The sequence below is a fragment of the Elgaria multicarinata genome, chromosome 1 (assembly GCF_023053635.1).
Source record: "Elgaria multicarinata webbii isolate HBS135686 ecotype San Diego chromosome 1, rElgMul1.1.pri, whole genome shotgun sequence".
Lineage (NCBI taxonomy): Eukaryota > Metazoa > Chordata > Lepidosauria > Squamata > Anguidae > Elgaria > Elgaria multicarinata.
The window spans coordinates 2,313,581-2,327,460 of record NC_086171.1 but is presented as its reverse complement, the minus strand read 5'-3'; the positions used below and the strand labels follow the sequence as shown (position 1 = coordinate 2,327,460).

Genomic DNA, 13,880 nt, shown 5'->3' with positions numbered 1-13,880 from the left:
AACTGAATGCTGGACTAGACGGCCCTTGGTCTGATGCAACGAAGTTCTTCCTATAGCTGGTGCCGGGCAACACCTCACTGGTAAGCACTCATTTCACGTTAGGTGGCCGGCTAAATGCGAGCAATAGTCTGCCTTCTTGAGTGCAATTTTCATTGGAATTGAAAAGACCTAAAGACAGTCGTGCACGCGCTGGTAACTTCGAGGCTCGACTTCTATAACGCGCTCTACTTGGGGCTACCTCTGTGCCTAGTCTGGAAACTTCAATTAGTCCAAAATATGGCAGCCAGGCTGGTCACTGGTACACCTAGGGGGGACCACATTACACCAGTTTTAAAATCTTTTCACTGGCTGCCGATTAGTTTCCAGGTGAAGTATAAAGTGTTGGTCATCACCTTTAAAGCCCTACATGGTTTGGGTCCAGGCTCCCTGCGGGATCGCCTTCTCCCGTGCAATCTGGCCCGCACACTTAGGTCCTCTGGGAAGAATTTACTCCAGCCAAGGAAAACAAGGCTGACAACTATTACCCAGAGGACCTTCTCTTCTGCTGCTCCCAGACTGTGCAATGGCCTGCTGGAGGAGATTCATCAACTTGACAGTCTTTTAGAATTTAAAAAAGCAATAAAGACTGATCTATTCCGGCAGGCCTATCCAGTGCAATTTCAGGATGTTTTAGTCATGTATGGTATGTTTTAATTTGTTTTAATGTGTATTTTATATCATGTTTTTATACTGTTTTACACTTTGTATTGTTTTAGTTTTTGTGAACCACCCAGGGAGCTTCGGCTATTGGGCGGTATAAAAATGCAATAATAATAATAATAATAATAATAATAATAATAATAATGATGGAACGGAGAACTGACAGCATACCTACTACCACCCACATTAAGAAATCTGTGAACTGGGAATGGTAGTCATTTCTGATCTGTTAATGAGGCAATGTTTCCACCTGCAAGCAAGAGCTGCAGCATCAAGAGGCTGACTGGTGAAATCTGCAACCACCAGAGCTACACTTACTATATGAAAAGTTCTTTTCCTTGTAACTGAAGTTGTTGGCAAAGTATCTGCCATGCTTAAGCTAAACTTCGCTAGGTCTGCTGGGAAAAACAGGTGACACCACCACGAGGTGGGCAGAAAGCAGATCTGGAACTACTGGCAGGCTTCTGGCTGAATCAATTCCCAATAGTTTAACAATAGAAGCAACAAAATGGTGCCCAACTTTTAAATTATATTGCTGAAATGAAGAAAGCTTTGACTAAGCAGGTGTGGATTTGTGTGGAAGGACTGCCAGTTCCTTCTTAACTCATCTATATCGCCTACCAGAAACATACTTCTACAGAGAGTGCACTCACATATACAAGTGAGCACACACACTTATTAGCTTTTATATGCCATCACCTGTCTTGGGAATCTTTGTGGCAGGGTATAAAAATGTTTTACATGTCAACTCAGAAGTAAGTTTCACTGAGTTCACCACTGCATTCACAACTGGATTAGGTTTGATAAGAGAGCCAGGGTGGTGTAGTAGCTAAAGTGTTGGACTGGGAGTCGGGAGATCCGGGTTCTAGTCCCCACTTGGCCATGGAAACCTACTGGGTGACTTTGGGCCAGTCACCGACTCCCAGCCCAACCTACCTCACAGGGTTGTTGTTGTGAGGATAAAAATGGAGAAGAGGATGAGACTGGGCATGTTTAGCCTGGAGAAGAGAAGATTGAGGGGAGACATGATAGCACTCTTCAAATACTTAAAAGGTTGTCACACAGAGGAGGGCCAGGATCTCTTCTCGATCCTCCCAAAGTGCAGGACACGGAATAATGGGCTCAAGTTAAAGGAAGCCAGATTCCAGCTGGACATCAGGAAAAACTTCCTGACTGTTAGAGCAGTACGACAATGGAATCAGCTACCTAGGGAGGTGGTGGGCTCTCCCACACTGGAGGTCTTCAAGAGGCAGCTGGACAACCATCTGTCAGGGATGCTTTAGGGTGGATTCCTGCATTGAGCAGGGGGTTGGACTCGATGGCCTTGTAGGCCCCTTACAACTCTGCTATTCTATGATTCTATGATTATGTACTCCGCCTTGGGTTCCTTGGAGGAAAAAAGGCAGGATATAAAAGTAAAAAATACATATATAAATAAATAATGACAAAAATATTCTTGTGTTGCTATTGAGCATTATTGTAGCAACAGCTTGGTGTTTCTCAAAATGCCTAGTCATAATTCTGGGGCCCAATGGATCACCATATTCTATTCTATTCTATTCTGGTTATCTTGCCGCTGATGAGGGCAAGCAGTATGCTTTATGCACACCGATTACGAAGACTAAAAACTAAACATAATTAAACAGAGACAAAATTACGCACAGACCACTGCTGTAACAAGAGTACAACTGTTCTTATGTACATATTATTTAATAAAACCAGAGTCATTAGATTAGATTTACACTGCATTGATTAGCAACTCTCAATATACCATGATAAAACCAGGGAATGCAAAGAACTTCACCAAAAAAAAAATATAAAGTTGACATATGTTATATTTCATTGTAGCCACAGCTGCAGGGTCCATGTACTAGCTGTCAATTTGACAATAAAAGTCAACGTTTAGTGATTTAAGAAGGTGATTACAGATATACCCAATAATGGCTGGCCACTGGGCAGGAGGGGCCCAGGCCTCGCTCCCTCCTCTCATAGTTTTGAGCTGGAGTGGCAGGCAAGGGCTTCCCCGAGTGCCCAAATGTAATGCCACAATCCATACTGCCACCACTCCGTTGGCCCTATTCTTTTACTGCTAGAATTTTCTAACAAATAAGCTGTATAGATGCTCCTTAAATAAAATCTGACATCAACACACCCAAAAAGAAACGTGCAATTTTAGAAGCTGCAATGCCTTATCCGGTCAAATAAGTTAACTTTCCACGATACCAAATAATAAATATATTTTTAATAGCTTTATCCACTATTTATTCCACACGATGTGTTCTATTGGAGTTTAAAGAAATCAGGGCTACCGAGAGGCCGGCCTTGCATCTCTTGAAGAGAAATGACAGGAACACTGGCACACCCCTCCCTTTATTTTCTTGTTTGCTTTCTCAGTCAACAACCTCTGAAGATGAAATTCTGGACCTCTAAGCCACAGAGTGCCTAAGTGTCAGGTATGCATAGTGAAAAGGGTTGTAATCTGTAAAATATCAGTTTATGGTCCTGATCATGACAGAAAGGGGCAACTTTTGTCACCAACCACCTAATCTAGAGTAACACTGGCATCATAGAGGTTTATACCATGCGTGAGATGTGCAAAGTTAGAGCTGCAGCCTTGTTTGTTTTGACAGCAGCAGCATTTCCATGTGAAGCCTAACATTAGAGTACATAAGAACACCAGCACACACAGGTTTCAGTTCGCGCTTCCCTAGGGCTTGGGCTTGGCCAAGTATTCTCGATACATGGAATAAAGCACACCTAAAAGACAGAAAAGAAAAAGGGAAATTAGCAACGAGGGTTAGAGTCAAAGCAGTATTTCTTTTGCTGGAAACAAGACAGGAGGGCAGCTCAACGCTTGTTGGAAGACCAATTGCCAAGAGAGGAAACTGCAGCCAAGCAGGCCCATACGACCTACAGATGAATTCCTTTTTAACAGCGCTGCCCATTACTTGCTCCTACCATTCACACCCCCTTAAAGGGCAAGTCAAGGCGGTTCAGCCCACATTTGCCAGACACCACTTGCATGTCTGTTTCTAATTCAGGCACCCTGCCCACCTCTGCAACCTTCTTAGAAGTATGGATATATATAGGCCTGGTTGACACAACGCTAAGCCACAGTGCCGTTTGTTGAGATCTGGCTTGTTGCTGGGCCAGTCTGCACATGACAGCCCAGGAGTTTTAAAAAAAGCACACCTCATGGGCTGTCAGGGACAAGTGGGAGAGTGCAAATGCGCTGCCTGCGCCACACCAGCCACTTTAAGCAACAGCCTATAATCAGCCTGCCACTTGGTTGTTTAGCTGCTAATCAACTCAGTAGTCTGGGTTCACATGTTATGCTCAACAACCTACAAGAGGGCCAATCATAGGCTGTTGCTTAAAAGTATAAGTGACGGGTGTCAAGAAGTACAGATTCAGAGCGTTAGCGACTGAGAACAAGCCCCGTTTCGTGAGGAGGGGCTGCCACACACTCATTAAAACCACCTAAGCGTGCGCTTTTTATACTGTATTTTGTAATTGTGTTTTAACCTGTTGGGTGTTTTACTGTGGTTTTAATTTTTGTGAACCGCCCAGAGAGCTTCGGCTATTGGGCGGTATAAAAATGTAATAAATAAATAAATAAATAAGCGTGTTATAGTAAGGTTTTCTAGTCTCCAGGCCTTCAAGGGCAGAGCTGAATTTCTGACAAAATTAGACAGATTGATTTCAGATGGCTTGTAGCAAAAGCTTTTCACTCCTCCCTCCCCTCCTGGAAGTCGAGGCACTTATCCAGCCGAAGCTCACCTCACACATTTCAAGTGCTGGGGTGAGTGGGTTATAAAGCTAGAGGCGGCACTGTTGCTACTTGGTCTGCACTTGGGTCTACACAGTGGACTTCATCTGTTAATATGGTCTTCAATGCAGGTTCTTTGTTTTGATCTTCAGTCTGTCCATTGGCTTTTGGGCCTGGAAAGTTTTGGATCATGTCCTATAGGAAGTCCCTTCCTTCGGTCAAGTATAGGCTAGGCTAGAGAGTACTTCATTGTTTTTGCCTGCAGCATTGCTTCAAAAGGTTTCTCTGTTGTTTAAAGGCTTCCTCTGGTTGTTTTGGGTTTCTTGATTTCCTCTGAGACTGACACACTCTTTTTAATCCTTTCCCCCTGCCTTATGGTTAATAAATTTCACATCTATTTCAAAGCTTGTGTGTGCTTTATTCAATTTATGCCTCAATACTAAATTCAGTACTAAATTTAGTATGCCTTGGTACTAGATTCTGTTTTGGTCTGGCTGTTGTTCAGAATTCTGGGCTTGGTGTCTGAAATAGAAATGTCAGCTTGAACCCTTATTTCTGTGTCCTGAAAGGTCTGAGTATCTCATGGCTCAGGTTGAGTTGGACATTAAGGGTGGTGGTGGCAGTCTGCCGGGTGATTCGCTTGCCCGCTGTCCACAGAGCAGTGGGGAGTTGGGTGTTTGAGGGTAACCCCTTTTAACTCTCCTTTCCTTGTTCTTCACAGTGGGCTTACAGGAGGCAGTGCACTATGGTGTTTATTGTTGGGTTGTGAACTCTGGCTTGTTGTGATTTCTAAAACCAGATCCATGGCATATGCCTGTCACGTCTGTGCTGCTGTCCACATTGAAACAGCAGCCTGAAAATGCAAGTGCTCTGAAGGCTTGCAAAATGGGTGGCAGAGAAACAAACCAGAAAACACAGTCTTGCACAGTATTGCTCTGCAAGACAATTCATGGCTTCAACAACAAACCATGGGTAACATAAACCATGGCTTTGGGTTATGTGTGAATGCAACTACTGACCAGGTAAGACTATTAGCCACATATCAGTATAAGGTACAGCAGTGCAGAACAGTATTCTATTTTTGTACATACCACAAGTCATGGCACCCACGACAAAGCCCTGTGCTCCCACACGCATATGAATCAGGTGAACAGACATTTTGGTGTTCCCTCTGTGCTTCAGTTTGTAGAGTCCATAGGCTACCACTGCTGCAAAACCTGCAATGCCTAGGAAAAAGAAGTAGAATTGCACAATAAACTTTGTATTCCTTGATCATAAAACACAGCAACACCCTCAAGAAGTCTATGTTAAAAGTGGCTGTAACAAAAACCCACCAATAGCAGGATGTAAAGAGTTGTATATGCTCAGAAGAAGCTTATATTGGTCTAGACAAATCCTGCCATTCTTTTTTTAACATCTGAAAATACCCCCCACCTCAGCCCCATCATTAATTCCTTTTGAAATGCTTCTTAGCTTCCAGAGCTTCTTACCGTGTAGCACACGGGGCTGTTCCTCTTTCAGAAATACAAGTCTAAACCGCCCCCACCCACCCTACACAGAGAGAACTAGTCCAATGATTCTTTGGGCCCTGGCCAAAGTTTAAGAGCACTACTGAACACTTACTCTGCATCCCTAAAGACTAATTCCACTTACAAAGCATCTTTGTAAGAGGAAGCACATGTATCAGATCTTTCTGAAGAGCCTCTTCCAACAGTCCAGCAGTTTAAATACCAGCTGCAAACCAATGTATGGGATGTCAGCCCAGAGTCCTAATTTATCAAGTACCCAGCAACCCTGCCTTTCACTTTACTCGAGGGGTGCAGGACATAGGAAGCGGCTTTATTCAGTCAGACCCTTGGCCCATCTAGGCCAGAATTGTCAACACTGACTGGCAGCAACGGCTCCACAGGGTTTCAGGCAGGAGTTTTTCCTGCCCAACCTGGAGATGCCGGGGATTGAGCCTGGGGCCTTCTGCGTGCAGAGCAGGGGCGCTTCCACTGAGCTACAGCCCCTCCCCATTCAGGGAGAGGGGAATTCTGACTCTCCAGGGGTCCAAATACATCCTCCGAAGTTCACAAGTGCCCCCCCCTTCCCTTGCACTCTTTCCCCCTGTAACACTGATCATTTGGTGGCTTCCCAGCTTTTGTGCACATTTTCCTCCACTCTGAAAGGTTGAAATGCCACCCTTAAGGCTTAATGACTGGCAGCAAGAGCTTTAAACTATACTATTCTGGTATTTTGGGCCCTGCTCTTCTGCCTTTGGTCCCGCCCATCACTGGAGTGCACCCCGCAAGAGTATCTCTAAAACAGAATTCAGCCCGTGGGCTGAGAGAGGTTCTGCGCCCGTCTTACTCTGTCAAAAGCAGAAGATTCCTAGGCACTGGCAGTCAGTGATGCAGGTCACAGGAAGTCAGCCTTCCCCAACCTAGGGAGGTCGTGGGCTCTCCCACCCTAGAGGCCTTCAAGAGGCAGCGGGACAGCCACCTGTCAGGGATGCTTTGAGGTGGGTTCCTGCATTGAGCAGGGGGTTGGACTCGATGGCCTTGTAGGCCCCTTCCAACTCTACTATTCTATGAGTCTATGAACCTGGTGCCTTCCAGATGTGTTGGACTATATATCATAGAATCATAGAATAACAGAGTTGGAAGGGGCCTACAAGGCCATCGAGTCCAACCCCCTGCTCAATGCAGGAATCCACCCTAAAGCATCCCTGACAGAGGGTTGTCCAGCTGCCTCTTGAAGGCCTCTAGTGTGGGAGAGACCACAACCTCCCTAGGTAACTGATTCCATTGTCGTACTGCTCTAACAGCCAGGAAGCTTTTCCTGATGTCCAGCTGGAATCTGGCTTCCTTTAACTTGAGCCCGTTATTCCGTGTCCTGCACTCTGGGAGGATCGAGAAGAGATCCTGGCCCTCCTCTGTGTGACAACCTTTCAAGTATTTGAAGAGTGCTCTCATGTCTCCCCTCCATCTTCTCTTCTACAGGCTAAACCTGCCCAGTTCTTTCAGTCTCTCCTCATAGGGCTTTGTTTCCAGACCCCTGATCATCCTGGTTGCCCTCCTCTGAACACGCTCCAGCTTGTCTGCATCCTTCTTGAATTGTGGAGCCCAGAACTGGATGCAATACTCCAGATGGACGCAATACTCTATCATTCAGCTACAAGGTCCACATGCCAAAGTACTTTTATTGCTCTCTTGAAATGATGAATATAACAAAACCAATCTGGTGCCTTCTAGCTAGGTTGGGTCTGAAACTCTCATCTTTCCCAGTCAACGTGGCCATGCTAACTGAGGGTGATGGGAGTTGTAGTACAAAACCAGGCCACTAGGTGGTGAGTAAGCTCTTGTTTTGTTTCATTTTTACATAAGAACAGACCCAAGGGTCCAACTAGTCCGGCATTCTGCTCACATAGTACTCAGTCAGCTGCATATGGGAAACCACAAGCAAGACATGGGTGCAATAGCACCCTTCCTGCCCATGTTCCCCAGCAACAGTGTACATGGGCATACTAACTCCCATACTGGAGATAGCACAGAGCCATCAGGACCAGTAGCCGTTGATAGCCTCCTCCAGGAATTTATCCAATCCCCTTTTAAAGCCATCCAAATTGGTGGCCATCACAGCATCTTTTGGAAGCAAATTCCATAGTTTAACTCTGTGCTATGTGAAGACGTCCTTCTTTTTATCTGTCCCGAAGCTCCCATCAATCAGTTTCTGGGGATGACCTCATACTCCAGCTTTCCTCCAAGAAAGCTCAGCGTGGCTCTCATATCAAGGCGTGGCGGGGGGGGGGAAGAGGCACTCCAGGAACATCCAAACCCATCTGGAGAAAGCAGTGGCAGAAGTCTAGCCTTTCATTTAACCCAAGAGAAGATACAACGAGGAAGTATTATTTCAAGAGTGTTTCCTGTTAGTACTGCCTAACCCTTGATTATATTCACACCCACTCTCCAAGGCGTGGAACAACTGTATATTTCCCCCAATTCACAAAAGAGGGCAATTGCAAAGTGACTTACCAACTGGGACAAACGGGGACTCCCGGGATTTTCTAAGCAATTTTGAGCCTTGGGTATCTTCTGCCTCATAGCTAGAGAGAGGACTTTCTGAACTGGTTGCCATGTTAACTGCAAGGAAGGGAGTAAACACACATCGTAAGGGGGAAAATGAATATCTGCTGAACCTTAAAAATCCAGACATTTTTAACAACCCATCCTCAGTTGCTGTTCCAGGCACAGTCCAATCATGAAGAACCTCGATGACAGGGCCTTCTCTGAAGCGGCCCACACACACTGGGAAAAAAACCCTCCCTCGTGTGTTTCAGGAGGCAGAAAATATAACACCTTTCAAACGCTTCCTGAAAACAAATCTGTTTAGATAAGCCTTCCGTGGATGATAACTTTTCCTGGGTTTTTTTTTTTAATTCTTTTTAAAGTTTTAAATTCTGGCCTTGTATTATTGTGGTTTTAACTATTTTAATTGTGAACTGCCCAGAGAGCCGTGACTTTTGGGCAGTATAATTATGTAATAAATAAAAGTAAATAAATTTAAGAAGCATAAATCCCAGGAACCATGGCCCAAAGAAGTCTAGCTCTCTGGAGTCAACTCAACGATGCTATAAGCTTCAATTCCGCACTGCTCTCCAAGTGAGATGAACCAATACCCAAGGAGACAGCGATAATAAAGCACTCCACCCTAGTAGGAAAACCCCCTCTCGAGCCTAGTAAGCCATGTATCTGGCTAAGACAAGGTGGGGAACCTGCATCCCCAATGTTGGGAGTCCAAGTCCCAGCATCCCCAGCCAGCATGGCCAATGATAAGTCATGATGGGTGCTCTAGTCCAGCAACACATGGAAGGCACCAGGTTTCCCACCATTTTAATTAATGCCTGTCTGTTTTTAATGATGATGTGATTTTTGAAATGGTCGAAAGACTTATTCAATAAATCTTCATTCATTTATTCATCTTTGGGCTAGGAGACTAGTTCTTTCTGGTTTTGCCAACCAGAAAAAAGGACGCCAAAGCTCTCTAAGTTCTGGCTGTGATCCCAACTCCCACAGGCACAAGGAAGCAAGGCTGTACAGTGCAGCTGAAAACTTTGCCCCAGGGGCATTGTAGGCTGGCATTTCTGTGTGTTGAGAGCTCTTCCTGCCCGGAATTCTCACCCCTCACTTCTACCTCTGCTCTACAGGTTGATGACTAACAATAGATGGACGAACAGTCTGTCCTGTTATAAGGCTGCTTCCTGTTGCAATAATGACCTTCCAACTGTACTCAAGGTCAAGAAGAGACTTTTAAAAAGGACACAGAGAAAACTATCTGGACTCTGCAGCATGTGACTTTTTAGGCACCACATGGCATCTCCGTGTTTTAGCTATTTTCTATGGGTCAATGTTTTCCTAATAGTTTAGCAACCCAAGGAGTTTCATACAATACAATCTCCCAATGTATGTCACATTAAAACACAAAGCGTGGCGCTAATGTTTCAAATAATGTACTTGTGATGGCCACATACTATTTCTGAAGCAGAAATTAAACTGTACCTAGGAAAGTAACATTTGAAACATTCCTTGAGGTACATTCTAAGAAGTAGGCAGCCTTGAGACAGCAATTCTCGTGGCACACAAGCACCATGGGCAGGCTTGTAAGCCACGAAAGAATTGCTAACATCTTACTGGATTTAAAAATGAAATAAAATTCTCCTGCGAACCTGAAGTATGTCCATTGAGGAGGCTACCTGCTGCATCTCTGCATGATTCACTGCTCTTACCTTGATGCTTTAAATCTAGCAGGGAAGCAGGAGTGATTGACAGATTCAGCCACTCCCAGCACAGAGAAGTAGTAGAATTATCTGCTCTTAGAGAACTCAGAACAAGAGACTGATGTAGAAACACCGGGGGGGGGGGGAGGGCTCTTCTGAGGGCAGATTAAAGACTTACTCTTCTACTCTCTTAAAAGAAAGTTTTGAGGGCATATAAGCCAGTTTTAACCCAGAAATAAAAAGCCTCAACTATAAGAAGTCTAGGAAGTCTTACAACACCAACATTAAGGTGGGTTTTTGTTGCAATTCACAGGTTTTCCCCCACTACGTCTGGACGGGAAGTTTCCCATCAACATTACTCATCATTCACCCCAACCTGTTACTCTATTTGCCACAAGCACTTCTGCTCTACTTTCATCAGATTTGCATTGCCCCATCTCCACCCAATGTGTAAACCCCAATTGCATCATTACTGAAATGCTGGCTCTACACCCAATCCTCCACCCTGCAATTCTCTCTAGCCCCTCCCAGCTACTCCAAAACCCACGTGACCAACTAACCTCTTTAGGCACATTCACTATACCAATGACCTTAACATCTATACCACGTTCCTGCCCTTCACTTGATCTCCTGCCCATCCTTCTCTGACAAATATCCCCCATTTAAAGAAGTATTCCTTTATCGGGGGTGGAGAGAAGAGCAGAAAAGATGCTTAACATCAAAGCTCTGAAACATCCTTTTAAAAAAAAAAAACCTTAACAAACTTTACTTCTTTTTTAAAACCTAAAAAAACCTTTACTCTCCAGGCTAGAATCTCAAGCAGCCATACTGGATGCTGCTAACTTATACTGGGTCAGCAAAACTAGTCTGAAATACAACGCATCCATTTTTTTAAAAAAATAAAGACACCAAAATGGGGTCCCAGAGGAGATATGGGGTGAATGAGACACTGCAAAACACTGCTTTGTCTCGAATGGACTCCAATATTTTTTTCCTCCTCCCTCCTAACCCCCTTTCCTTTTGTGACTTTTTTTTTAAAAAAAAAAAAGATTGTAAGCCTGTGGGCAGAGACTGTTTTAAGAAATATTTCTGTAAGCCGCTTTGAGTGCCTTTTGGGCTAATAAAAGTGCTAAAATAAATAAAAATAATAAATAAAAATATGCATAGAACTCTTCACAAGTTGAGAACCTCAAAAGAGAGACATATTTGCATTGTTTGTGTTGGGGAAATGTTAGTAAAAAAGGAATCTCGTGGGCAGATTTTTTTGGGGGGGGAGACCTTCTCAGAAGGGGGAGGGGTGAGGAAGGCTAGATTCCCCCCCCCCTCTTTTCTTATGATAGCAGCAATAGGAGAAATGGGTTAGAGTGGCCAGGCTGGCTGGGGATGATGGGAGTTGTAGTCCAATACACGTGGAGGGCGCCTGACTGGGTGGGGGAGGGGAAGTTTAACCCCCTCTGCCTCCAGAAAACTGCCACCATCCCCCACCCCCAGAGATGCCCCCTTTTTTTTATCACCCAGCTTACCACAGCAGCCACTCGATACATCATTATTATTATTATTTATTGATTTATTGATACAGCACCATCAGTGTACATGGTGCTGTACAGAGTAATACCTTCTCCATTTATTTAAACCCCCCCAAAAAAGTCACCCAAATAAGCACCCCAGAGCACCAAAGGCCTTAAAAGAGCTTCGGCTATGAAGCGATATAATAATAATAATAATAATAATAGTAATAGTAATAATAATAATAATAATAATAATAATAATAATAATAATAATAATAATAATTAGAAGAAGTAAGTCTATTGAACTTCGCCTCGCTCGCCTTTCCTTCCTTCCTTCCTTCCTTCCTTCCTTCCCAGCCCGGCCTCTCCTTTTCCTCCCTCACGCGCAGGGTCTCCTCAGCCTCAGCCGCCGCCGCCGCCGCCGCCCGCCCGGCTCACCTCAGCAGCTCTCCGGACGACGGAGCCTCCCGCGACACGACACGACACTGCCGCCCTCACACCGGCTTCTGCTCGGCGACAAAGCTGCAGCGCAGACTCCCCTGACTCTCCCGGCCCCGCCTCTTGCCGGCCAGCGCAGCTTCCGGTCTCCGGCCCCGCCCCTTCCGTCGCGCTCGTTCTAAACTAGCGGGCGGGAATCCTGAGGAGAAAACTACGACTCCCAGAAAGCATCGCGCGACCTGATTATTTTGAGGGTTTTAATGGAATTGTTTTATATGTTATCGTAAAGCGCCTCGATGCCAGAAATGGTGAGGCGGCGCTATAAAAATGCTTTAAATAAATAAAATAAATATTTTTTTAAAAAAAAAACACACCACACACACCTCAGATTGTCTCCATGAGGGGTCTTCTAGCTGTTTCTCTCTACAACAGCCTCCCGCAACCTGGTTCCCTTGGGAGGTTTTGGACTATAACTCCCATCATCCCTAGTTAGCATGGCTAGGTTGGGCAAAGCTGCTCCACAGAGATAAAAATAAATAAATTCGCCCACTCCTCTCTATGAGCTTTTATATTGTATTTTATATTATGGTTTTATACTGTTGTTTTTACACTTTGAATGGTTTTTAAATTTTTGTGAACCGCCCAAAGAGCTCCGGCTTTTGAGCGATATAGAAATTTAATAAAAAAATAAACAAATAAATAAATATGGTTTCTTCCTCCGCTTTCTCTTACGTCACACCTCTTACGTAACAGCCTTCTTCCCCCCCCTCCTCCGACGTCAATCGCATCTCCTGACCAATCAGATGACAAGGAGCGCGATGGCGTCATTGTCACGCAGGTCTTGCCCTGGTTTTCTTGTTAGGAGTGGAATCTTTCCTAATAAGGGGAACTTTTCTCTCTCTTCTCCCCACCCCAAATTTGAGTGTGGCGTCATCCCCCTGGGAATTGGATTTAGACATAGCCATGCTTAGAGTAGACCTATTGAAATCAATGGGACTAAAATTTAGTTATGATTAGTTCCTCATTGATTTCAATGGGGAGAGGAGAGCTTGAACACACTGCCCACCAAATTCCCCGCCCCTCCTGATTTTTATTTTGTTTCTTAAGGTTTTGTGGGTGTTTAAATTAACTGGGAGGCTGGAATGCTGCAAAGCAAAAGGCTGACCCCTTTATTTATTTAGAATAATTTTAATCCTGCCCTTCCACCAGAAAGGCTCCTGAGCTGCTTACAAATCATCCGTAAAAGGAAATCCCTGCCCCCAGGATTACAATCCAAAAAACACGGCACATGAGGAAAAAGGAAGAGGGGGAAATTATGTATTTCAGCAGAAGCAGAACTGGGGGAATGGTCTCCCTCAGCACAGCCTTTATTTGGGTTCAAAAGAGTGGCTTTGTGTTTTGGAGCTTAGAGGCCACCTCTTACAGCTTTGCATGAAACAAAAATCCTGCACCCTAACTGGGGCTTCGTCTTCTTCAGCACAATAAATGCGCTTCTCCCTCCCAATTTTTTAAGCCATTTCCTGTATAGCTAGCGTGACCAGATACAAAAGAAGGCAGGGCTCCTGCAGCTTTAACTCTGGTGATGAAGAGGGAATTTCACCAGGTGCTGCATGCATACAAATGACACCTGCAGAAATTCCCTTTTCTATGCAACTGTTATAGATACAGGAGCCCAGTCCTCCTTTCCATAGGGTCACCCTAAATGACG

At 44.7% G+C, this 13,880-nt stretch overlaps 1 protein-coding gene across 1 annotated transcript; it reads right to left on the bottom strand.

Moving 5' to 3' along the window:
* Positions 1–2,390: 2,390 nt before the first annotated feature.
* On the bottom strand, positions 2,391–12,280 carry HIGD1A (HIG1 hypoxia inducible domain family member 1A). Its single transcript, XM_063122280.1, has 4 exons — positions 12,173–12,280; positions 8,485–8,592; positions 5,560–5,694; positions 2,391–3,456 (listed from the first exon to the last, which is right to left on the bottom strand). Exons 2-4 carry the CDS (start codon positions 8,585–8,587, stop codon positions 3,407–3,409), a joined length of 288 nt encoding a protein of 95 aa, XP_062978350.1. The 5' UTR covers positions 8,588–8,592; positions 12,173–12,280; the 3' UTR covers positions 2,391–3,406.
* Positions 12,281–13,880: the final 1,600 nt, after the last annotated feature.